General features: G+C 42.7%; 1 protein-coding gene across 3 annotated transcripts in view; it reads right to left on the bottom strand.

Annotated features, from left to right (window-relative positions):
• bin2a (bridging integrator 2a) overlaps positions 1–26,368 on the bottom strand; it is a 137,578-nt gene that overhangs the window by 64,767 nt on the left and 46,443 nt on the right. For all 3 annotated transcript variants that reach the window (XM_039746788.1, XM_039746787.1, XM_039746786.1), the window contains one exon: positions 17,621–17,863. In XM_039746788.1, the coding sequence (XP_039602722.1) occupies positions 17,621–17,701 (81 nt within the window). In that variant the 5' untranslated portion in view covers positions 17,702–17,863. The remainder of the gene's footprint in view (positions 1–17,620; positions 17,864–26,368) is intronic.

Genomic DNA, 26,368 nt, shown 5'->3' with positions numbered 1-26,368 from the left:
TCAAATATATTTCAAAATTAGGTGGGGGGTAAGTGAGTGTGTGTGGGTGGGTTGGGGAGTAATAAGGTGGGGTTAGGAGGGTGTTGGTCGTAAAGTTTTATTTATTATGAGGATGTTCTCCTTCTTAAATTTGCATATGCTGGGTTACATGTAGAAATGTCTATTAATGGTGTTTTCGTTTGATAGCCAGAGAGCTGGCTGAATTTTATAATACACATATATACACACACACACACACACACACACACACACACACACACACACACATTATACAGTGTATATAAACTGCTCAAAAAAATTAAAGGAACACTTTGAAAACACATCAGATCTCAATGGGAAAAAGAAATCCTCCTGGATATCTATACTGATATAGACTGGGTAATGTGTTAGGAACGAAAGGATGCCACATCGTTTGATGGAAATGAAAATGATCAACCTACAGAGCCCTGAATTCAAAGACGCCCCAAAAATCAGAGTGAAAAAATGATGTGGCAGGCTAGTCCATTTTGCCAAAATTGAATCGCAGCAACTCCAAATTGTACGTAGCACTTTGTATGGCCCCTGTGTTCTTGTATACATGCCTGACAACATCGGTGCATGCTTCTAATGAGATGACAGATGGTGTTGTGGGGGATCTCCTCCCAGATCTGGACCAGGGCATCACTGAGCTCCTGGACAGTCTGAGGTGCAACCTGGTGGCATTGGATGGACCAAAACATAATGTCCCAGAGGTGTTCTATTGGATTTAGGTCAGGAAAGTGTGGTGGCCAGTCAATGGTATCAATTCCTTCATCCTCCAGGAACTGCCTGCATACTCTCACCACATGAGGCCAGGAATTGTCGTGCACCAGGAGCCACTGTACCAGCATAAGGTCTGACAATGGGTCCAAGAATTTCATCCTGATACCTAATGGCAGCCAAGGTGCCTTTGTCAAGCCTGTAGCGGTCTGTGTGACCCTCCATGGATATGCCTCCCCAGACAATCATTAACCCACCACCAAACTGCTCATGCTGAATGATGTTACAGGCAGCATAATGTTCTCCATGGCTTCTCCAGACCCTTTCATTTCTGTCACGTGCTCAGGGTGAACCTGCTCTCATCTGTAAAAGCACAGGGCACCAGTGGTGCATCTGCCAATTCTGGTATTCTATGGCGAATGCCAATCGAGCTGCATGCTGCTGGGCAGTGAGCTCAGGGCCCATTAGAGGACATGGGGCCCTTGGGTCACCCTCATGAAGTCTTTCTGGTTGTTTGGTCAGAGACATTCACACCAGTGGCCTGCTGGAGGTCATTTTGTAGGGCTCTGGCAGTGCTCATCCTGTTCCTCCTTGCCCAAAGGAGCAGATACTGGTCCTGCTGATGGGTTATGGACCTTCTATGGCCCTCTCCAGCTCTCCTAGAGTAACTGCTTGTCTCCTAGAATCTCCTCCATGCCCTTGAGACTGTGCAGGGAGACACAGCAAACCTTCTGGCAATGACACGTATTGATGTGCCATCCTGGAGAAGTTGGACTACCTGTGCAACCTCTGTAGGGTCCAGGTATCGCCTCATGCTACCAGTAGTGACACTGACTATAGCCAAATGCAAAACTAGTGAAGAAACAGTCAGAAAAGATGAGGAGGGAAAAATGTCAGTGGCCTCCACCTGTTAAACCATTCCTGTTTTGGGGGTCATCTCATTGTTGCCCCTCTAGTGCATCTGTTGTTAATTTCATTAACACCACAGCAGCTGAAACTGATTAACAACCCCCTCTATATATATATATACACACACACACACACACATATATATACACACATATATACACATACATATATCTATCTCCATCCATTATCCAACCCACTATATCCTAACTACAGGGTTGCGGGGGTCTGCTGGAGCCAATCCCAACCAACACAGGGCACAAGGCAGGAAACAAACCTTGAGAAGCCCACTACAGGGCACACACACACCCCCACACACCAAGCACATACTTGGGACAATTTCAGATCGCCCAATGCACCGAACCTGCATGTCTTTGGACTGTTGGAGGAAACCGGATCACCCAGAGGAAACCCACGCAGACACGGGGAGAACATGCAAACTCCACACAGGGAGGACCCAGGGAGCGAACCCAGGTCTCCTTACTGTGAGGCAGCAGTGCTACCACTGCCACTATGCCACCATGCTGCCCATACATATACATATATATGTACTGTACACATTTATATGTTATATAGGTTTTACTGTCAAATAATGCAAAGAGTAATGCAAGGGGGCTTATCAGGCGTACACACTCCACTGCATCCCCTCGCGGGGATTGAACCTCGGACGTCATCATCAGACAGCCTGGAGACTGGAGTAATTACATTCATAGCATTCGTAGTCTGAAACACAATCTGATTGTATAGGTGGTTACCTACCAGGTAACGCATGTGGTTGGTCTGCAAGTCAGCAAATGTCCACCACGTCCTCTCAGTTGTGAGAAGCAGATCATAGAATGTTATATAGTTTTATATACACACACACATACATACACATGCACAGATGGTATTTTATTTTCATTCCACTTCAACAATCTGGACTATATTGTTAATTCCATTACATAAAATCCAAATAACAATCCATTTTAATTCCAGACTGTAATGTGACAGAACAGCACAGACACTGAGGGGGATTAATACTTCACGGAGACATTGTACAGTTGCTCAGAGCAGATCTAGCTGAGCAAATGTCTTGTCCTCAACACTCTAGACATTTATTTGCAACAGCAAAGGTGAATATGAAAAACAAATAAATGGATTGTTTTATTTGGACTGGCGAAGAGGAGGAATTGCACAAGTATAAGGTGAGCAAAGTGGCTTAGAATATAGGCTAGAAGCCATAGCAGTACAAGCAGAATGACATTTTACACCACCACACAGAGCACTAGTCATCACCTTCCAATCAGGAAAGGGCCACCAAATAAGCACCAACCAATCAGAGCCTGTGTTTTTTAAAAAGTCTGTTTTCACCCATCTACCCTGCACTGCCGCACCGTTATTTTCTGAAATATACAGCTCTGGAGTGCACTTTCAAAAGTCCCTGTTTTCAGGGTTTAAAAACATTGGGCAGTGTGGAAGAAAGGTGAAAATGGGGGCTAATGTCTACATTTTTTAAAGCAGTGTGGACATGACCTTAAAGCAGGGGTGCCTTACTCCAGTCCTGGAGGGCCTCAGTGACTGCAGGTTTTCATTTGAACCCTTTTCTTAATGAGTGACCTGTTTTGCTGCTAATTAACTTCTTTTGAAATCATTTTATTTGATTTGCTCTTGAAGACTCAGACCCCTCAATTGTTTTTTTCCTTAATTAGCAGCCAAACAATAATGAGACACAAAATGAGCCAAAACAGGACCAGAAAACTGTGATCATCTGAAAATAAAGAAAGGTGAAGGTGTCAGGAATGCTGATCTGCTCTTAGAAAAGAGAAAATCCACAATTTCGGAAATGTCTGCTATTACACAATGAGAGCAGCAACAAGCCATGAAATTTAACAACGAGTTTAATTAACGACAAGACTCAACACCTCATTAAGCAACTGGTTGGAATGAAATTGGTTGGCTCTGACTCAATTGGTATTCTATTGGCTCACTCACTTCACATTTCACTTCTGTTATGGTGCCATTTAAGGAAAGAAATTAAGAAACTCGGAGGAACGATGAAGAAATTCAGGGAAACATTTCTTAAAAACCAAGTCAATTGAAATGAATTCAAAAGAAGTTAATTAGTAGCAAAAACAGGTCGCTAATTAAGAAAAGGGCATATAGCCACTGGGGCCCTCCAGGACTGGAGTTGGACACCACTGCCTTAAAGACTCATCTTGATATTCAACCCTCTCAAATCTCAGAGGCCCACCTTAAAGCCCGATCTGGTCAGAGGCTCATTATGGTGTGTGATCCGGTCAGATCCCAGGGGGCTGCACTAGCTGATCCTTTCTTCAAGGTCCTGTCCATATTGACTTGCTCAGTGCGTGCATCTTTTTTTTTTTTCCCCATTTGTTCTCTGCCTATATTTTGTGTTCTTAGAAAATAACCAATTATGCTTTTCTCTCTCTTTTTTTTTTTACATTTTATACAAATAAAAACAAGTGTTTTGTTGGCCCTCAACTATTTATTTGCTAACATTTGATTTAAACAATCTGCTCTTTTATAAGAAGACAAACTTATGAGCACATTCATTCGGCCTTGTACTTTGTGCTTTGATTTGCACCGGTGTTTGCTTGCTCTTCTAACAATTTATTTAAAAGTAAGCACTGAAGCATTTATATGTGAAGAAAGGAAGTTAATCAGAATTGAAAATACCCAGCCAACCTTGAATTGGAGACGGCTTATAGAAAGTGAATGAATGAATACAAATAGACACTTTTGTCTAAAGGTCAATGGCAAGTTCCCATTGATTGACTATGGGAGTTAAACGGCTTTTATGTTCATAGATTTAGATGCCAAAGTTAAATCTAGAAAACAAGTCACTGATTAAAAATAAAAACTAATGATCTATTATGCATACATTTAAGAAACCATACCAACAAATTGAATTGTATGGATAAGGGGGATGAGAAAAGGGAGAGGAGTCAGATGGGAAATGTTAAAGTGCAGACAATTCTCAACATCTGCAAAACCGAGAAAATGGTTATTGACTTTCGCCACACCAAAGAGCCTCTGTGTCTGGTCAAGTGGTCAGTATTCAAGAACTGGATGTAGAGGTGGTCCCCTCCTACAAGTACTTGGGCGTCCACATTAATGACAGGATGGACTGGTTTCAGAACACAGAGGAGCTAAAGAAGAAAGGACAGAGCAGGCTCTTCTTCCTTAGGAGATGGCGCTTTTTTAATGAGGGAACTGACATCCTTCACATTTTCTACAAGTCAGTGATGATCAATGTGGTGTGCTGGGCTGGTAACGTCACTTCAAGAGAGGACCACTCAATCAACAAACTAATCAAAAGGACAAGAGCGGTTGTGGGATGCACTCTGGACCCCCTGGAGGTCGTAGTGAAGGAGAGAATTAAAGCAACACTGTGAGCCATTATGAACAATTCTACACATCCTCTCTGTGACACACCAACACTGAGGACTTTCAGCCAGTGAGTTATACAGAAGAAGTGTGTCAAGAAACGCTATGGGGCTCCTTTAGATCTGTATAGCACCTCACTGGGACTGGGACTGGGACTGCCAAGTCAGAAGTTTCTTTTCTTTCTTTTTATAGTCATTCTGGTGTGTGTATATTTATTGATCTTACAATTTATGTATTTATTTATTAGAAGAGCATCTGTAAAAAGCCAAAATTCCCTTGGGGACAAATAATGTTAATCTATCTATTATTTAGAGCCTTTCTCATCTATCTATTATAGTAGGGGGCTCGCCCCCTGCTCGCTTCGCTTACCCACCCCCAGGTTTGGTTATCCGGATATATAATTTAAAGAGGTTTTTATTTTCATGGGAATTGTTACATACTCTTTCGATTCTATGTTGCATTGCTTCTCCGCAATTATAAATATACACCTGACCAAATTGTGGTTTCCTCGACATTAAACTTTTCGTAGCTTTAATTGTTGCGGGACCACAGATTCTCATAGCATATGGTCCTGAATCATGTAAATCTACGTTTTGAGCATTGAATGATGCGAATGTGGTCAGATTATTGTAGATTCGGATATTTTGCCTGTAGTGTTTGTGGATTTCACTTTCACCAAACAAAACTTTTAATTCTCATGGATAGGCTTCTTCATTGGGAAGAAACACTACTTTTCCCGAATGGCAACAGAGAAAAAATCAAGCAAAATGACCCCTTTTATTGGCTAACTAAAAAGATTACAATATGCAAGCTTTCAAGGCAACTCAGCCCCCTTCTTCTTCTGATGGCAACACAAATTAGACGATCTACAAGTCTCCAAGTTTAAAGCCAAACAATAATCTCCATACTTCTGACATATCACCTACTGTATGTCCATATATTCGATCTCTTTTTGCTGTTCCATTATTTCACCAAGTAATAATTTCCATTTGTTTGTGCTAATGCGATCTTTACTTTCTTTTTTTTTTTAACTTTTGAATTTTACTACTTTCATAATCTGTAACTTGCTCTGCATGTGTATGGCGCCAACGTTTTTGAACGTCTTTATGAAGTCTTTTATTTTTGACCCCGATTAGACCTACAAGGTTTTCAACTCCACTTGGTCTGGGCTGATTATTACTTTCCTTATTTTCAGAATTTGCATATAGCTACTCTTCACTTCTTCACTTAGTCATTGACGTGCCATCTAAAACATATTACATTTTTAAGAGCTGGGAGCCCATGAAGTGTGTCTGCCAAATTTGTTTTAAATTGTTTGTAAGTAGAGCGTGATGTGCAAAAGTGACTGTCTCATGGGTCTTGCTTCCAAATGTCTAGTCTGGCGGGACGTCAAAGTGTCTTTCCAAGAAGATCATGTCTCGACAAAAGATTATTTTTATTATAATAGATAGATAGCTAGATGAGAAAGGCACTATATAATAGATATATAATAGATAGATAGATGAGAAAGGCACTATATAATAGATATATAATAGATAGATAGATGAGAAAGGCACTATATAATAGATATATAATAGATAGATAGATGAGAAAGGCACTATATAATAGATAGATAGATAGATGAGAAAGGTGCTATTATATAGTGCCCTTCTCATCTATCTATTATATAGACCCTTTCTCGTCTATCTATCTATCCATCCATCTATCTATTACAGGGGTCCTCAATCCCAGTCCTGGAGAGCCGCAGTGGCTGCAGGTTTTTGTTCTGACCTGGTTGCTTAATTAGAAAGCAATTCTTGCCAATAAAGCACTAACAAGCTATGAAATTAAATTAACTCTGATATGTCAGGTCATTCTCATATCCTAGATTTTCTTTCCCTTTCTATCATGCAAATGATTTGAAGGCTAAAATGGACGAGTAATTCTCAGTCCTTCACTTTTTTCTCTTCATTTTTCTTCCAAGTATTTAATTAAACCCAATAGTGCAGATAAATACACGCAGGTGTAAATGTAAATAAGCTAAATGGAGAAATGCTGCTCTCTCTTGTCATTTGCTTGTTATTGATAATAAGGAGCAATTAAAATAGCTGTTTAAGACAAAATTAAGCAATAAGGGCTCAAAATCACTAAAGTGAAGCAAAAGTGTTACTTTAGCAATAAGTGCTTTTTATTAAGCAACTGGGCTGGAGCAAAAACCTGCAGCCACTGCGGCTCTCCAGGACCGTGATTGAGGACCCCTGATCTGTTATATAGCGCCTTTCTCATCTATCTATCTTCTTCTTCTGTACACATTTGAAATTCTGATGCTGGCAAATTTTAAAAGTCCTCAGCACCATCAGTCTGATGATGCCGTACCTTGAAGGCCCACATTAGTATTGCCTTGTTTCTGTCCTGTCCTGTCTTAAAGACATGCACATGTATCGTTTTGGGGTCTGATCGCAACGCTCCTCTGCCACTGATGCGCTCTCATGTTGTAGTGGCAGTGGTGACAGTATCGTCAAACAGAGCACAGTGAGCCTCTTATTTGTGTCTGCAACCAACATGCAGATGTCAACATTTTCACCATGACAAACACTTGATGTTATTAAATCTCAAGGTCCTGTAGTAGTATATAGCGGATTAATTCAATCATGTGACATGTTGAGAACCAACAGTCGATTCAGTTCGAATTGAGACCCCTTCACTTTCTGCACACATTTTGCTGTGTTGCAGATTTCAATTGAAATGGAAACATTCTTCAATTTTGCCAATCAATTTACATTCGGTAGCCCATAATGACAAAGTGAAAATGTGCTACAAAAAAAATTTGTGAATTTATTAATAATCAAAAACTAAAAACTCTCATTCCCAGAAGTATTCAGACCTTTTACTCTGGCACTCCAAAAGGTGGTCAGGCGCCTCCCCCGTTAGCTGTAATTCCCCTTGAGATCTTTCTAGATCGTGACTGGAGTCCATCTGTGGTAAATGGAATTGACTGGACATCATTTAGAAAATTACATGTGTACCTGTGTATTTATGACTCCGTAATTCACACTGCACATCATTATAGAAAGGAGCTTCTTCAAATTACTGAATTAAGGGTCTGAAAAAAGTCTCTGAATGACAAGGCTCAGTTTTAAGAGGTTAGCAAACTTTTCTGAAAACATGCTTTCACTTTGCCATGATGGGTTATTGAGTATTGGTAAAAACAGCAAATTTGTCTGTTTAAAATGAAACCTACAACTCTGAAGTATGCAGAAAGTGAAGGGGTCTGAATATACACTGAGTCCGATGTGCAAGACCGCTACCACTGCCTAGGAGTCAGATCCTGAGGGGATCAGTCAATCAGTCCTTGTCTTCTGTACTGCCCAAGAGTCTGACACGGCCACATGTAAAGGTCCAGCCTGAACTCGATGATAAGGTCAAGGCCTACAAAACACTCTGTGATCATCGGAGGTCCCATTAGCGCTGAACACAGCCGTTAAACTCTGGTTCGGTGAAATAAATGAGCTACAAAGAGTCCAGTCAGTTAGGACAACATTATGCTTCTGTGTGTGCGCAACACTAAATTGTCAATTTCATCCTGCACATTGAGGAAACTGTGTGCTGTGAACCAGCCTGTCAGTGACCAGCAGGGCCAATCTACTTGGGGGATGGGGTCAAGCTAAAGTTAGAAAATGTGATTTATTAGAAAATGGAACGAACCTTCACCAAACTGATCATGTGATTTCTCAATGTCGTCTCGGCCCTTCTCAACGCACTTGCGCCTCCTGCCTAGAAGTGCCGGGATTCCAGCAGTTTTGTCTCCCTCTCATGTATCTCTCCTACAGAATCCTCCTTTGCTCTCCCACTTGCTCTTCAGGGTGCTCCATTTACCTCCTTGAAGTCCACCAAATTTTCCTTGGGACCTATTTTGCCATACGCCATCAAATGCCTGGCATTGTGTGGAAAAGTTACTTGCACCCTCTGGAAAACGTCACTCTGTCACTCTTACTGTATATTTCATAACCCTGGCTCTCTCAATGGAGTGCCCATCCTGTGTATTTCCTCCCTGGAAGTGTGCTGGGGGATCTGTTTAATAGTGCTGAGCTTATTATAATAATAATAATAATAATACTACATTTTATTTATCCATAGATGCCTTTCTAAACACTCAAGGACACCGAACAATAGATAAAAGATGCATTATAAACAAAAACTAAAAATACAAAGAAATAACAAAAAAAGTTCAAATCAGACAGAGCACATGTAATCAATGAGAGAAATCAGTCTTAAACAGATGAGTTTTAAGTTTAGATTTGAAAAGTGAGAATGAATCAATACTTCTAAGTTCGGATGGTAAGGAGTTCCAAAGCTGAATGCTCTGCTCCCCTTGTTGGTAAGACGGACGAAGGGGACAGTCAAGTGGATGGAGGAAGAGCATCTAAGGGTACGGGAGGGAATGGCAACATGGAGGAGGTCGGACAGGTATGGAGGGGCGAGGTTGTGGAGAGCCTTAAATGTTAACAGAAGAATTTTGAAGTCAATGTGGAACTTAACCAGAAGCCGGAGAAGCTGCTGCAAGACGGGAGTGATATGGTGAGTAGAAAGTGGGTTCTAGTAATGATGTGGGCAGCTGAATTCTGGACCAGTTGAAGCTTATAAAGAGATTTGTGAGAAAGAACAAAGAAAAGGGAATTGCAATAATCCAGATGAGAAGTGACCAGGCTATGAACAAGGATAGCAGTGGTGTGGGGAGTGACGGAGGGGCGAATACGATTAAAGTAACGTAGGTGGAGATATGGAGACCGGGAGATGTTACTGATGTGGGACTGAAAAGATAAAGAACTGTCAAGGATGACACCAGACTCTTAACCTGTGGGGAAGGTGAGACAGAGGAATTATCAATAACAAATGAAAAGTGATCAGTTTTGGATCATGTTGAGTTTGTACCAATGAGGAAAACCTCAGTTTTGTCACTATTTAATTTAAGAAAATTTGAAGAAAACCAGGATTTGATTTCTGTTATGCAGTCAATAAGCGAGGAGGGTGCAAAGGAAAAAGTAGTTTTGCTAGTGAGGCAGAGCTGGGTGTCATCAGTGTAACAGTGAAGATGAATGTTATATTTACGAAAGACTAGGGGGTTTTTCCCTCTGCTTGCTTTGCTTGCCCAGATCCCCTTCACCCAAGGGGCACGCTACGCGCCAGCCAGTTTGCATCTTTGCCGCTCATGTTGTGAAGCGGGGGCTGAACGCATGCCAAGGAGATGCGGTCTGATCATCTGCTGGCTTGCTGCTGCTACCGCCGAGCTGCGTGTTCTGCTTGTCGCGCTGCGCGTCTATCATTTAAAAGCCAGTACAGCAGCTGTCCTTTTGTCTCACTGCCTTATCTCGCAGGACGTCAAAGTGTCTTCCGAGAAGACCACGTCTCAACCCAAGATTTTTTTATTATAATAAAGAGATATTGCCGAGGAGAAGGAGGTAAATAATAAAAAGAAGAGACCCCAGGACAGAGCCCTGGGGTACACCTAAAGTAACAGTGGTGGGTTGGGATATGAAAGTTTTAAGCTGAATTAACTGAGTGTGGCCTGAAAGGTAGAATCTAAACCAGTCTAGTGGAGTGTGGGTAATGCCAATCGAAGATAATCTATTGAGAAGAGTAGTGTGACAAATCGTGCCAAAGGCCGCACTCTGATCAAGGAGGATGAGAATAAAGATTAAAAAACAGAATCAATTGCCATAAGGAGGTCGTTAGTAATTTTGATAAGTGCCGTTTCTGTACCATGGAGGGGGTGAAAACTAGACTGGAACTGTTTGAACAGATTATGATGAGATAAGTGGGAGTGAAGTTAAATAGCTACTATTTTTTCAAGAACTTTGGAGATGAAGGGTAGGAGAGAAAGTTTTTACAAGCACATTTTAATCTCCCCTGTTCTAGGTTTTTTTTTTTTCTACCTTCAACTCTGATCGGTGCTCACAACATACAGGATTTCCCTGACATTCTCCCACCCCCCAACACACCAAATCAGCCATTGTACTCTCCGTTTTGTTCTCTCTCTCTCCCAAGAAAAAAAAGATGTCGCTACCCTCTACTCTTTACTTTGCAAAGCATCCTATAAACCTCCGCCTTTGATTTCGCTTTGGTCCAGAGACCTTTTTTCCTCTCCCTCCACGCCATTCATGGGACACCGTTCTCTCCAATGTAAGGGTTTGTTCCAGAAACCCAAACCACCAGCACACCCACTCTGCCCTACTTCCCAGCAATGGTTTCTGAAGGGCCTCATGGCTTATCCTCTCTGTCAGTTATATTCCCTTAGTCTCCCTGGCACTTTTCTCCACAAGTTCTGGTGCTGTCCCCACTGTCTTTTCCTTCTGGATACATGTACGTCACCTACCGTCTTCCTTTCCTTCTGGTAGTATCCTTCTGTTACCTCAAATCCTTGTTCTTTTGGACCTTTCTAGGCTTCCACCCAAACTCTCTGAACACAAGTTATTCTGTCTGCATACCCTGGCAGCCAAACTAATTATTGCCTCCCGCTGGAAGACACCTGAATGTGTCACTGTTGACAACTGCCATTCCTCCTTCTACACATTTGGAATTGTCTGCAGTGTGGATTAATGGCGCATCCAGTAATGTAATTGAATTCTGGTCTGCTGCCACTCAGTTGTGTAAATTTCAGCTTGTAACTCCTCGATTTTTTTTTTTTGTTTAATCCTTTGGCTCAGGCGGGAGAGGGTGGGTTGGCTTACTTTGTATGCCATGTCTGTTTATTGGTACTCTATATTCTGTCAATTAGTCTTTCCTTAGTAAAACGTTGATCACAAAAAAAAAAAATATTAAAAGCCTCACAACTGTTTTGTTATGTTGCGACTCCCAATTACAACAGCTAAGAGCACAGAAGTTGGACTTTCAGTCCTTGAAACAAGAGGTGAGGCGGCCTTCTGCTGTTATACACCTAAAATCTGGAATAGCTGACCAATAGAAATTCGCCAGGCTAATATGGTGGAGCTTTTTAAAAAACTGATGAAGACCCCTTATGTGAACATGGCTTTCTCAACGATTCATTTTAGTTTAACCCTTAAAACCTTTATCTTTCAGGGGCAACTGGGTGACAGACAACTCGACGAAAGGACAACTCGGCGACATCGTTTACCAGTTAGGAAATAATGAAGTTAAAAAAAAATAAAATTTAATGATATTTAAAATGACAACATAGGGCACCAGAAAACCCACAGAATCACCTGCTTTATGAGAGTCCCAATACGTTGAGAGTAAAGATATTACTTAAGCCATACTCACAGGACACCTTTTTTATTCTAAATAACGTTATCATACGATTACAATCAATACAATTTATATAAAGGATTAGCAATTTTGGTTGCAGAAGATAATCTATGATAGAGTTTGTTCCATCTGCAGAATAAAGTTTGTTTGTCAATTATATAAATTTATTTTCAACATTTTAAATCACGTTGTCATTTAAATAGAATTAAAAAAATCTCTTTGAAACCTAACTATTACCTAATTGGTATACGATGTCCCCGAGTTGTATTTATGCCAAGTTGTTTCTTCGCCGAATTGTCTTTCCTCCGAGTTGACTGTTGCCCAGTTCTGTATATGTATTGAATTATAATTTTTATCATATCTCCCAATCCACACTAACTCCCATTTTCTCTGCTGTTCTTTTCCCAGTTTTCTGTGGTCACCTGATCAGGACACCATGTAGTCCTTACATTGATGGATTTAAGGCCAGAGGTCCACATGACCATTATTGTCTAATTCTTCCATGTGAAGCCTGAAAACCATGAGGACTGATTGAGATCATTTATGGTAGGGAGAATGCCCAGTAGGGGCTGGGTGGTCTTGTGGCCTTGGAACCCCTGCAGGTTTTTTCTTTTTTTTCTCCAGCCGTCTGGATTTTTTTTGTTCGTTTTTTCTGTCCTTCCGGGCCATCAGACCTTACTTTATTCTTTGTTAATGATTATTGCCTAATTTTATTTTTATATTTTTCTTTCTTCATTTTTTAAAGCACATCATTTGTATGAAAACGAGCTCTAAAAATAATGTTGTTGTTGTTGTTGTTTTAGAGGGAAATTAAGGCCAAACAGAACAGGACTCTATACAATAGAGCAGAAGACCACTAAATACTATCAAGTTCTATACAGTATAGTGGCCTCCAGAACATTATTGACAAAGACACATTTCTCCTTAATTTCCCCTTCTGCTGCCCCATTTAAAATGACAAATCAAACCATTCAGACATCACGATGAAAATGTACCTTGCAGAGTTTCATTTAAGGGGATTTGGGGGTGGGGTTGTGTTTTGTGACTGAAATGTGTTCAGATCGCCTTAAATAAAAGGGCACTTTAATCACACGTGAATTGTTTGTCATTTTTAAATGGAGGAGCAGAGGTGGAGAGGCGAGGTCGAAAGCATGCACAGGAGTATGTGGCCGCACCCACCATGCAACAGACCACCTGAACTGGGACCCTGAGTCTAGTGGCTGACACTTAAGTACCAGACTGGAACACTGGGAGGCGTTTTTACAGTGGCTGGAGTGCCAATCCTGCCACCAAACCCCAAGTTTTCCTTGTAAATTGGAGGAGCTGCTTGCAGGGCTGGATGCAGATTAACATACCCAGAACAGAGCAATTGCAGCAGAGGGGGAAATCATGGAGAACAGTATCTTTGTCCCAAACATTATGGGGGACACTGTAGACTGCAACTAAAAATAAAAAACATATCACTCAGTTAGTGGGAACCATGAGGTAATGGCATATTGATAAGTAGGAAAAACAATAACCAGTGAACAGTTAGAGAATTATAAAGTAAACTTGTAGAAGCCTCAACAGAGGACATTAATAATAAGGAGACGCATTAGAGCTTGGGAGGTTCCAACATTTCTGTTACGCTTGTAGTTTTTAGATATGTATAAAGAAGTTATACATTCATATGTAGTTTTTCTGCTATTCCAATTATTCCAAAAAAAGTGTTCTTCTGGCTTTAAATTATATTTACTTCTTTTTCCTCCATAAAAGCCACCTTGGCTCATTCAAAGTATTAATTTCTTGGCCCTGAAGAAACAATTTTTTCCAAAACACGTCGGCGTTCCCTGCAGATAAATGATCTCTGTCTAAAAACACTTCAGCAATTTGAACGACTCTGCTGTTACTGGAGACATCGGTGGTCTTGTATACCACGTAATCTCAAGTGACTTGGATATCCCATTTCACTATCTCGTTTATTTGTTTCTTGTTCTGCGTATTGAATATTTTCTGTTGATGAGTATTTACTCCATTGTAAAACTGTTTTTAGATCTTTGTATGACTTGGCTAACTCTTTCATTTATGTTTATATGAATCGGCTGGTTTTAATAAATGCTTCTGAGTTTGATGTAGGTTTGTGTTTTTTTTTCCATTTCATAGTATATATTTCATTTATTGAATGAAATATATACTATGAAATGGAAGAAAAGACCTCTTGGATCAAGGCCGTGCGCGGTCTAGTGATCCTTGGAACGATGTTGTCTGGAGCTACATGGTCCTGGTAGGGCTTCCCAAGGCAAACAGGTCTGAGCTGGAGATCCAGAATAACTCAATCCCGAGACCGCATATGGAGTTAAACCAAGGATCGGTGTTTCCCTTGTCCGGGAAAGGGAACCTGGGGCCCCTTACACACACACACACACACACAATATATATATATATATGGGAGGCACGGTGGTGCAGTGGTAGCGCTGCTGCCTCGCAGTTAGGAGACAGGGTTCACTTCCCGGGTCCTCCCTGCGTGGAGTTTGCATGTTCTCCCCGTGTCTGCGTGGGTTTCCTCCGGGCGCTCCGGTTTCCTCCCACAGTCCAAAGACATGAAGGTTAGGTGCATTAGTGATTCTAAATTGGGCTTGGTGTGTGCGTGTGTTTGTGTGTGTCCTGCGGTGGGTTGGCACCCTGCCCGGGATTGGTTCCTGCCTTGTGCCTTGTTGGCTGGGATTGGCTCCAGCAGACCCCCATGACCCTGTGTTCGGATTCAGCGGGTTGGAAAATGGATGTATATTATATATATATATATATATATATATATATATATATATATATATATATATATATATATATATATATATACATACACACACACACAGTTAGGTCCATAAATAATTTGGACAGCTTTTTTCTAATTTTGGTTCTGTACATTACCACAATGAATTTTAAATGAAACAACTCAGATGCAGTTGAAGTGCAGACTTTCAGCTTTAATCCAAAGGGTGAACAAAACGATTGCATAAAAATGTGAGGCAACTAAAGTATTTTTTAACACAATCCCTTCATTTCAGGGGCTCAAAAGTAATTGGACAATTGACTCAAAGGCTATTTCATGGGCAGGTGTGTTCAAGTCCGTCGTTATGTCTTATCAGTTAAGCAGATAAAAGGCCTGGAGTTGATTTGAGGTGTGGTGCTCACATGTGGAAGATTTTGCTGTGAACAGACAACATGCGGTCAAAGGAGCTCTCCATGCAGGTGAAAGAAGCCATCATCCGAGAAACTGCTACAATATTACGAGTGGCAAAATCTACAGTTTGGTACATCCTGAGAAAGACAGCAAGCACTGATGAACTCAGCAACAGAAAAAGACCTGGACATCCATGGAAGACAACAGTGGTGGATGATCGCAGAATCATTTCCATGGTGAAGAGAAACCCCTTCACAACAGCCAGCCAAGTGAACAACACTCTCCAGGGGGTCCAAGTCTACCATAAAGAGAAGACTGCATGAAAGTAAATCCAGAGGGTGCACTGCAAGGTGCCAGCCACTCATAAGCCTCAAGAATAGAAAGGCTAGATTGGACTTTGCTAAAGAACATCTAAAAAGCCAGCACAGTTCTGGAGAAACATTCTTTGGACAGATGAGACCAAGATCAACCTCTACCAGAATGATGAGGGCAAGAAAAAAGTATGGAGAAGGCGTGGAACAGCTCATTATCCAAAGCACACCACATCATCTGTAAAACACAGTGGAGTCAGGCAGTGTGATGGCTGCCAGTGGCACTGGGACACTCGTGTTTATTGATGATGTGACACAGGACAGAAGCAGCCGAATGAATTCTGAGGTGTTCAGAGACATACTGTCTGCTCAAATCCAGCTAAATGACGTCAAATTGATTGGGAGGCGGGTGTTTCATGATACAGATGGACAATGACCCAAAACATACAGCCAAAGCAACCCAGGAGTTTATTAAAGCAAAGAAGTGGACAATTCTTGAATGGCCAAGTCAGTCACCTCATATTAACACAATTGAGCAGGCATTTCACTTGTTGAAGACTAAACTTCAGACAGAAAGGCCCACAAACAAACAGCAACTGAAGCTGCAGTAAAGGCCTGGCAGAGCATTAAAAAGGAGGAAACCCAGCATCTGGTGATGTCCAGGAGTTCAAGACTTCAGGCTTGCATTGCCAGCAAAGGGTTTTCAACTAAGTATTAGAAATGAACATTTTAATTCCAGTTATTTAATTTGGCCAATTACTTTTGAGCCCCTGAAATGAAGGGATTGTGTTAAAAAATACTTTAGTTGCCACACATTTTTATGCAATCGTTTTGTTCAACCCACTGAATTAAAGCTGAAAGTCTGCACTTCAACTGCATCTGAGTTGTTTCATTTAAAATTCATTGTAGTAATATACAAAACCAAACCTCTGTTCAAATATTTATGGACCTAACTGTATATACACATATACTACTGTATATATGTGTGTATTTTTTTTTTTTAAATGAAAGGAAAATCACCCCAACATTGACCATTTCCTGAATTCATATTTGAGCTTATTTTTGCTAGCACTAAGACAGAAGGATTGAGGCACACATTGAACAACAGTTCAGCCCAATAACAGGCCACATGAAACAGCTCCAAAATAAAAAAAAAAATTGGATAAGTACTGTAGCCTCCTCCAGTACCCGTGCAACTTGAACGTTATCATAATATCAGCAATATCTGTCACTTAGTGCTAGCCACCCACACGCCGTTCAGCAACACTGAGGTCAAAGCAAGCGTTAACAGCTATTTGTGGCTCCCGTTTACCACGTTTTCTCTACAAGTTTCTTCCCCTTTACTTACAGCCTTGTCAAAGTATGTGCTCTCTTCCCTGTTAGGCCAACGTCATATTAGAAGACTTCTAGATGGAGGAGATGACAAACTTCACTGCTGGTTTTCTAAGTATGCCAATTTACATGATTGGTAATTGCTGGGGATATCAAATCAATGTGACTTTCCAACACAGTTTCACATTTCCAAAATTTCGCAAGCCCGCCCCTTTTCTGCCAGCCAATAACGTACTGCCTGACAGAGTCGGCTCCTGTGCAAAGGGGTTTACAGGTACAGTAAGATTAGCCATAATCTTAGCCTCCCCTCCCCAATTGTTTTTTCTAGTTTGTGCCAGGCATTAATTAAACTGTCGCAGACTTTGTGGTAAGGATGCAATGTCACTGCTTGTGATTCTGATGAAGTTATCTCAAAAGATGCGTTACAGAATCGGACCACTCCATGTTGTGAGTGTTGCAGCAATCAGTCTGGTAAACTCTAAGCTGGCACCTTGCGTGCACATCCCACTGCCCAGGTCCTGCATCATTTCAAGTCTCCACTCACCTTCTCCTGCGCCCGGTTCAACTGTTTCTGCACTCGCTTGGCAAAGAGTCCAGCTCCACTGCCAAGTTTGTTCTCTGCCATCTCTCTGAAGGAAAAAAAAAAAAAAACTCCCACCAATTCGTTGCCCGTGTAGGTGCTGGTGTCGCCTTCCTGGCCCTTCACACAAACGTGCTGCGTTCTCACTTAAAATACATTGATGGAGGGGAAGTGAAACGTCAGGCTCTCCACATCCGCCAGCTTGCACTGAAAGAGAAGGTTAAAACGTTAAGTTCAGCACTGCGTGCCACCCATATCATATACTGAGAGAGCAGACAAAAACTGACGCACGCCCGTACACTCAAAACACCGCGGGCCTCACGCAATTGAGGAAGTCGGTTAGTGTGAGCAGGCGGCTGACCTGTCTGTGAAAAGAAGCCAAACAGCTGAAATATGGAGCACAGGTCTGTCCTGTCACTGCGCAGAGTTCAAGTGGGCCCTTCTTTAGGGAGCTCCACGGATGGACCGGGCTCAGTACTGGGAACTGCACTGTGGAAGGCACTTACAGTGCCACCTCAAAGCCACAACAGTGACAAAAAAAAAGAAAAAGAAAATGTAAGATCACACTTAGTTTGTAGATTGAACTTGGTCTCCAGGGGGTATGAAGCTCTTTAAAATAAGAAAGAGAGAGAAAGTTTTTTTTTTAGTTTTAAATATACCTTTTATTAAACATTCAATAATCAATACAAAAAAAAAATCAACAAACCATCATCCTATGCAACCTATGAATGAGTATTCTGCTGTAGTTTCATAATAATCAATTCACCAAAAGAAAAAATATAATTCACAAAACAAAAAAAAAAAAAACACACTCGTCATTAACAATTTGACAAATTGCATTCATTGCACAGCACTGTTCTATAAATGTCTGCAAATTATGAGTCATCCTAGAAAACTTGAAGTCTAAGAAAATTCCTATTTTTAATTGTGCCTTATAGAAACCCACCAAGCCAGACTCCCTGTCACTCTTGATTCTTTCCTTCCTAGTGTTAGAAATGGCAAGCTTAGCCTGACCTAATAACAGATTTGCTAACCTGCTAACATTCTTTTTTGCTCTCACATTAGCAAAACCACATAGAAAAACCGGATTGTTAAAATAAACAATTCTCCATTGCAGAATGCCAGTTCTCTTAGTCAATGGTGGACTGTACACACTGTCCCAAATGGGGCCGACACCCTCCACCCCTCCCAGTTTATCCCTCCAGGGTGTATCTGCATAGTTGGGACTGGTATCGAGCTAAGAAAGAAAGAAAGAAAGAGTTGGTATAAAGGAGCCCCGTAGCGTTTCTTCACTCACTTTTGCTGAATGATTTGTTGCCTGAAAGTGTTCAGTTGTTGGGGTGTCAGAGAGCGGATGTGCAGCGTTGTTCATAATGGTTTCTGTCAGCTTGTCCCTGAGGAGCAGAGGTTGGATGGTGTTGAAGGTGCTAGAGAAGTCCAGAAACATAATTCTTACTGCACCACTGCCTCTGTCCAAGTGGGAGGGGAAAAACTCCAAAACTCAGCAAAAAAAGAAACGTCCCTTTTTCAGGACTGTGTATTTCAACAGTAATGTTTTAAAAATCCAAATAACTTTACAGATCTTCATTGTAAAGGGTTTAAACAATGTTTTCCATGCATGTTCAATTAACCATAATCAATTAATTAACATGCACCTGTGGAATGGTCGTTAAGACCTTAACAGCTTACAGAAAGTAGGCATTTAAGGTCACAGTTCTAAAAACGCAGGACACTAAAGAGACTTGTCTACCGACTGTGAAAGATGCCCAGGGTCCCTGCTCATCTGCGTGAACGTGCATTAGGCATGCTGCAGGGAGGCATAAGGACTGGCTAGGGCAATAAATTGCCATGTCCGCACTGTGAGACGCCTAAGACAGCGCTACAGGGAGACAGGAAGGACAGCTGATCATCCTCGCAGTGGAAGACCACGTGTAACAACACCTGCACAGGATCGGTACATCTGAATATCACACCTGCGTGACAGGTACAGGATGGCCACAACAACTGCCCGAGTCACACCAGGAACACACAATCCCTCCATCAGTGCTCAGACTGTCCGCAATAGGCTGAGAGAGGCTGGACTGAGGGCTTGTAGGCCTGTTGTAAGGCAGGTCCTTACCAGACATCACCAGCAACAACGCCGCCTATGGGCACAAACCCACCTTTGCTGGACCAGACAGGAGTGGCAAAAAGTGCTCTTCACTGATGAGTCACGGTTTTGTCTCACCAGGGCTGATGGACGGATTCGTGTTTATCGTCGAAGGAATGAGCGTTACACCGAGGCCTGTACCCTGGAGCGGGATCGATTTGGAGGTGGGGGGTCCGTCATAGTCTGGGGCGGTATATCACATCACCATCAGACTGAGCTTGTTGTCATTGCAGGCAATCTCAATGCCTTGCGGTACAGGGAAGACATCCTCCTCCCTCATGTGGTACCTTTTATGCATGCTCATCCGGACATGATCCTCCAGCAGGACAATGCCACCAGCCATACTGCTCGTTCTGTGCGTGAGTTTCTGCATGACAGCAATGTCAGTGTTCTGCCATTGCCAGCGAAGAGCCCGGATCTCAATCCCATTGAGCACGTCTGGGACCTGTTGGATCGTAGGGTGAGGGCTAGGGCCATTCCCCCCAGAAATGTCCAGGAACTTGCAGGTGCCTTGGTGGAAGAGTGGGGTAACATCTCACAGCAAGAACTGACAAATCTGGTCCAGTCCATGAGGAGGAGATGCACTGCAGTACTTCAAGCAGCTGGTGGCCACACCACATACTGACTGGTACTTTTGATTTTGAGCCTCCCTTCATTCAGGGACACATTGTGAAACATTTTTAGTTTATGTCTTATGGTGTTGACTATTTTAGTGTTCATACAAATATTTACACATTAAGTTTACTGAAAGTAAAAACAGTTGAAAGTCAGAGGACGTTTCTTTTTTTGCTGAGTTTAGATGATGGCATCTTCCGCTCCCACCTTCTCCTGGTATGCGAACTGCAGAGGGTCGAGGGCGTGGTGGACCTGTGGCCTCAGGTGGTGAAGCAGCAGCCGCTCCATGGTCTTCATCACATGTGGTGTCAGAGCGACAGGCAGGAAGTCATTCAGCTCACTAGGACGTGATATCTTGGGACTGGGGCGATACAAGATGTTTTCCAAAGCCTCGGGACTCTCCACTGTTCCAGGCTCAGGTTGACGATGTGCTGTAAAGGACTCCCCAGCTCCAACGCACAGGCCTTCAGCAGTCGTGGCGATACACCATCTGGACCCGCTGCTTTGCTGGCACGAAGTCTCCTCAGCTCATAAGGACTCTTCAGTTCCACCCGGGGGGGTAAACGCTAACATTATTCAAAGTTATTGTCTGTTTTTACATGCATTTTTATTACTCTTTAATTTAATATTATTTTTTTAATCGGTATGCTGCTGCTGGAGTATGTGAATTTCCCCTTGGGATTAATAAAGTATCTATCTATACTCAGTTTTGTTTTCATTCTCTCCTTTTCTATGACCTCCAGGGGGTCCAGAGTGTGTCCCATAACTGAGCCTGCCCATTTAATTAGCTTGTTGTTTTGGTGGTCCTCTCTTGAAGCCACACCACACTGGCCATAACAGGATTTGAAATAGATGTGAACAATGTCAACCCACATTAAAAGGACCAGGGTCTACTATGAAAAAACCCCCATAAAACCTATTGCCAATTGGACAAAGACTAGAATGCAATTGTCTATCAGCTCTCCAATGCTGGGCAAAGCAGGCAGCAGCTTTTAAATTAACTTCTTGATTCAGCGGGCCTCTGCTTAAGTGATGTTGCCAGCCCAGCACACTGCAGTGTAGAAACATCACACTGACCATCACAGAACATGCAAAGGATGTCACTGTCCACATTACAGGAACATAGTTCCTCTGTATTGCACAACCAGCCCAACTTGTCATTAATGCGACCGCCCAAGCACTTCCTCCACTCTGCACAGCACTCACAGTCTCAGGATGTCTCCATTTGATTCTGGGGTTTGTCAGGGGTCTGTTTTTGCTCCTACTCTGTTCAATGCTTGCATGGATTGTGTTTTAGGCAGGGTTGTGGGGTATCTGTTGGTGAAAAGAGATTCACTGATCTTGACTTTGCTGATGATGCTGTGATCTTTGCAACTTTAATGGAGGATCTGATCAGGGCTCTCGAGAGACTGAGTGAGGGGTCCGAGTGTCTGGGCTTGCGTGTGTCCTAATTAAAACCAAGAGCCAGGCCTTTAATGACCTCTTGGGCACAGCTATCAGCCAGTTTACTTTCCTCGGGAGTGACATTCAGGTCTCTGGTTACTCTTCCTATGAAGTCAATAGATGGATTGGAAGGGCATGGGGGGGTCATGAGGTCACTGCAAAGGGGTGTGTGGCACAAAAGAATGAAGGTCCAAGTGTTTAGAGTGCTGGTGGTTCCTGTTTGCATTATGGCAGTGAGACATGGACACTATCCAGTAACCTGAGACGAAGACTAGACTCCTCGGTACTGTGTCTCTTCAGAGAACCTTAGGGTACAGCTGGTTTGACTTTGTGTTACTCATGGAGTCCCAAATGAGGCACATGACCTGCATTGTGAGGGAGCATCAGTTATGTGATGCAATTCCCCGGGGGGTGATCCGGCTCACAGGACCTCACTTGGACCAGGCCAAGGGGACGCCCACATAACACCTGGCTGCAGCAGATAGATGGTGGGACTGGACAGCATGTCTGCCTGGGAGGTTGGCAACCGGGATTGTTATACGACATTTGTCTTTAATATTAATGTCACTGTCTCTATGCTCATTGGTATGGATGTATTCACATGTGCATGCTAAATTTGGCACACAGGGGTTCAGCAGTTAGAATTGCCAACCAAGCATAGACTAGATAGCCAAAGACAACTGGAGGATTGTATAGTCAGCTTAAACACAGAAGAGTATTTCTATCCTCTGTCAGCACAAAATCTTCTTTCCTTGTTGGGAGAATGAAAATCGGCATGCAAGCACTATGATATTTCTGTATTTTGTGGAGGAGGAGTTCAGCCCTTTCCTGACCTTGTTTGGAGACAGAGAGGACCAGCAAGTTGAAGAAGAACAGTATAAAAGGCTTGGACAACAGCCAGACCCTTTGAGGCTGAGTCGGCAAAGTTCCCGAAAAACCTCCCAGCATGGGGACGAGAAATGGCAGCCTGTGTTGGTCCAGATTCCCACCTGGATAAAGTCTGTCATATGCCTCCCGTCTGTAACCGCGTTAACCGTCAGTAAATGTAAGCTAAAGTAAATTTTTTCTCATGTGATTCTTGTACCGCCGTAATCACGATGGGAGAGATATCGCCTTTTCTGTCATATTACTATATTGTTTAGTTACTTAATGTGCCGCAATTTCAAAAGAACACATTTCCAAGAGAGCTAATGCCTCTTAAGGAAATGGGGATCCTGAGCGGTTTCGTTGTGTGGTGTGTGCAGCAACGTGCTGTACCAGTGCATGCGTCCCAACCTGACCTAACCCAAGTACGTGTAGGAGTGGACCTCCACTACATCCACTCCCCGAATGGTGGCCAGACATAGAACCTCAATAACCTATATCCTTGGGTTTGCTGACAGTTCTCTTTGTACCAAGAAACAAAGTTCTCCCCCTGACTCCTCTCTTCTGTCTCATCTCCTCTATCAACACGCCCCATAAGTGCAGAGTCATCTGAGAATTTCAGTAAGTGACATGGACTGCTGTTATATTTATAGTCTGTGGTGAAGAGCAGAGCAGATAGACCTGTTCCTTGTGGTGCTCCAGCGTTGCTGTCATGGTCCTCAAGTCTCACAAACTGTGTTTTTCCTGACAGATAATCCATTATCCAGGACACTGTAGGTTCATCCACCTGCATATTTCGGAGCTGACCCCTTAACAGATATAATAAATAACCTTTCAGCATACAAATCCACAATTAGGCTCTGTCAGGAGATGCACAATTAAAGCCAAAAGAGATAAATGTTAGCTGAGGTGCCTGCTGCTCTGGCATTTATCTTTACTTGTTCTGTCTGACCCTTTGGGTCCTAAAGCTATATATTCACACACGTGCACTTGAGAGACATCTTCAGGGCTCATCTAATGAGAATTCCACCCCGAGTCGAGGGTTGGTACTGTTGCCTAATGCTTCTTCTCCTTTCTCAGTTGCAGATTGGACAACTGGCAGCAACAATGACGTCACTCCCAGGTCATGGTTTCCTTGGACCCGTCCCCTACCAGCTCTACCTCCTCTTAAGGGTTTCCACTGCCATCTTGAGCCAGTCAAAAGTAGAACTCGTGACTAAATAGTCGTTGCACTAAAGTTTTGCAACTTTCATTTTGTTTGGCCAAAAAATATGCCTTCAAGGTAGACCATCTCTTTATCTCTCTACTGCGTTTCATCTTCTGTTACACACTGTAATGGACAGGACATGTGGACTGGAATCCCGACTGGAATGGAACAGGGATCCTTATTCAGCCGGGAGGCCAGTGCAATGGAAGAACTCGGAGAGATGAGCACTGCTGAATATCTTCTCCCCCAGTACACCAGATGGCAGTATGCCTGGGTTGGGATTCCCACCCAGATAATCTCGGAGCATACTGGGATTTGTAGTCCCATGGGGAAGCCCTGTTGGGTTTCCATGGGGGCCACCAGAGGGAGCTGCTGGGATTGTGAGTGACCTGGAAGTGCTTCCAAAAGGCTGTGTCTTAGCACCGGTAGAACTCCCAGGACTTTGATAAAAGAAACCACCCGATCTCAGCCAGGCGAATCAAAGTCAAGTGGAAGAGGATGAAGTTTGCCCTGGAGTAGAGGAAGGTGAAGGAAAATGATTGGTGTAGGAATTGCAAAAGCTTTTGTACGGTATTTGGATGCAAAACATCTTTATTATATTGGGACTTGTGTCTGTGCAATTGTGTCTGGGGTTTGGGATGCTGCAATGCCCCCTAGTGGTCACAACAGAGAGAAAAAGATAGAGATTTGGCTAAGTTAAGCTGCAATTACTCAAAGAACATATTCTCAGGGTGGCACAGTGGCGGTGCTGCTGCCTCACAGTAAAGAGTCCCGGGTTTGCTTCCCAGGTCCACCCTGCATGGAGTTTGCATGTTCTCCCCGTGTCTGCCAGGGTTTCCTCGCACAGTCCAAAGACATGCAGGTTAGGTGCATTGGCGATCCTAAATTGTCCCTAGTGTGTGCTTGGTGTGTTAGTGTGTGCTTGGTGTGTTAGTGCGTCCTGCCTGGGGATTTGTTCCTGCCTTGCACCCTGTGTTGGCTGGGATTGGCTCCAGCAGACCCCCATGACCCTGTGTTAGGATAAAACAGATTGGATAATGACTGACTGACAGACAGACGTATTCTCAGATAGCACATGTCCCCTGCTGGATTCAGTGTGTGCTTCCCAATTACAGGATATCTGATTGATTAAATCTTGGGTCGGTTTTGAATAGCACCGATGTGACTGGTGGTTCAACAGGCAGTAAAGTGTAGAGTGCAGCATCCATATGAAGGCCATCTCACATTATTGGACTTTTACAGTTACATTTAGTCACACACTTCATTTATGTAATCTTAGCAAATGGGAGGCAGTTGCAGTGCTCACCTATCAACCTCCTTGTGGTCATGTAGTTTGACATACCCAGCGATTCAATCCAAGCAGTCGGTGACTCGCCCCGACAAAACCAAACAGGGCCGATTTCAACATACAGCAAGTTTTGGGTGTGTTCTGTATGTGAGAGCGAACAGAGAGTTACTAAAAATATATGTGTCAAGGGTTTATATTTGTACTCGCTAGCCTCTGTAAGAACATAAGGGTAAATATTATCTGGTCCTGGTGATTTGTTTCACTTCAATCTATTTAATCTGAGCAGATCTTCTCCCTCTACTATTTGTAAATCCCTCAATACCTCCTTAGTAGTCCCTGTTACTGCTGGAGGTTATCCACCTGCTCACTTGTGAAGAAATCAGAACAATGCAAGCTTAGAGCATCCACTATTTCACTGTCTGCATCTTCTAATTCCCCTTTACTATCCCCTAAACACTTCACCTCCTCCTTGTCTGTTCTTTTACTACTAAAATACTGAAAGAATCTCTTAGGGTCGTCTTTCACCTTATCTGCTGTATTCCTCTCCAACTGTCTTTTAGCCTCCTTGATATCCTTCTTAATGGTTGCCCTCATGTTCTCATACGCTCTATGATTCACTTTGGAGTTATTAGTCTTATACAGCTCTTTTTTCCTTTGCAGCTTCTTTTTTTAACGGTTTATTAACCCACTGTGGTCTTAAGTCATCCAGGTGGGCTCCATGTGCATGAGCGCTGACAAGCAAAGATCTCTCATCCGGAAGTATATTTCATATAATGAAGCAACAAGGAATAAGGAATGCGGGTGTTTCAGATGTTACAAACAGAACAAAGAGTGGTCTGTCTGATGTCTCACATTTTGCGAACTGTACCATGAAATCAATAAAGAATACAAAAAGGGGCCAAGACTGCAGCTGAACTCGCCATATCTGTAAACCGTTCACACAACACCAATTCTGTAACAGAGCAGGTAAGCGCGTAATTCTTTGGAAGTGTGAAACTATGCTGGAAAGTCGTCATGTGGTCGGGTAAATTGACATCCTTAGAGATTTTTACAAACTAACATGTGATGAGATCAGCAACTACAAAAATCGACAAGTTTGAAAAACCCACCACGTAGTGTGGCATCAGCTCTTTAGTGGACCAAATC

This window comes from Polypterus senegalus, chromosome 3 (genome assembly GCF_016835505.1).
Source record: "Polypterus senegalus isolate Bchr_013 chromosome 3, ASM1683550v1, whole genome shotgun sequence".
In the NCBI taxonomy this organism is placed as follows: domain Eukaryota; kingdom Metazoa; phylum Chordata; class Cladistia; order Polypteriformes; family Polypteridae; genus Polypterus; species Polypterus senegalus.
Note: the sequence above shows the minus strand (reverse complement) of the source record. Positions and strands in the feature narration are given on the sequence as shown.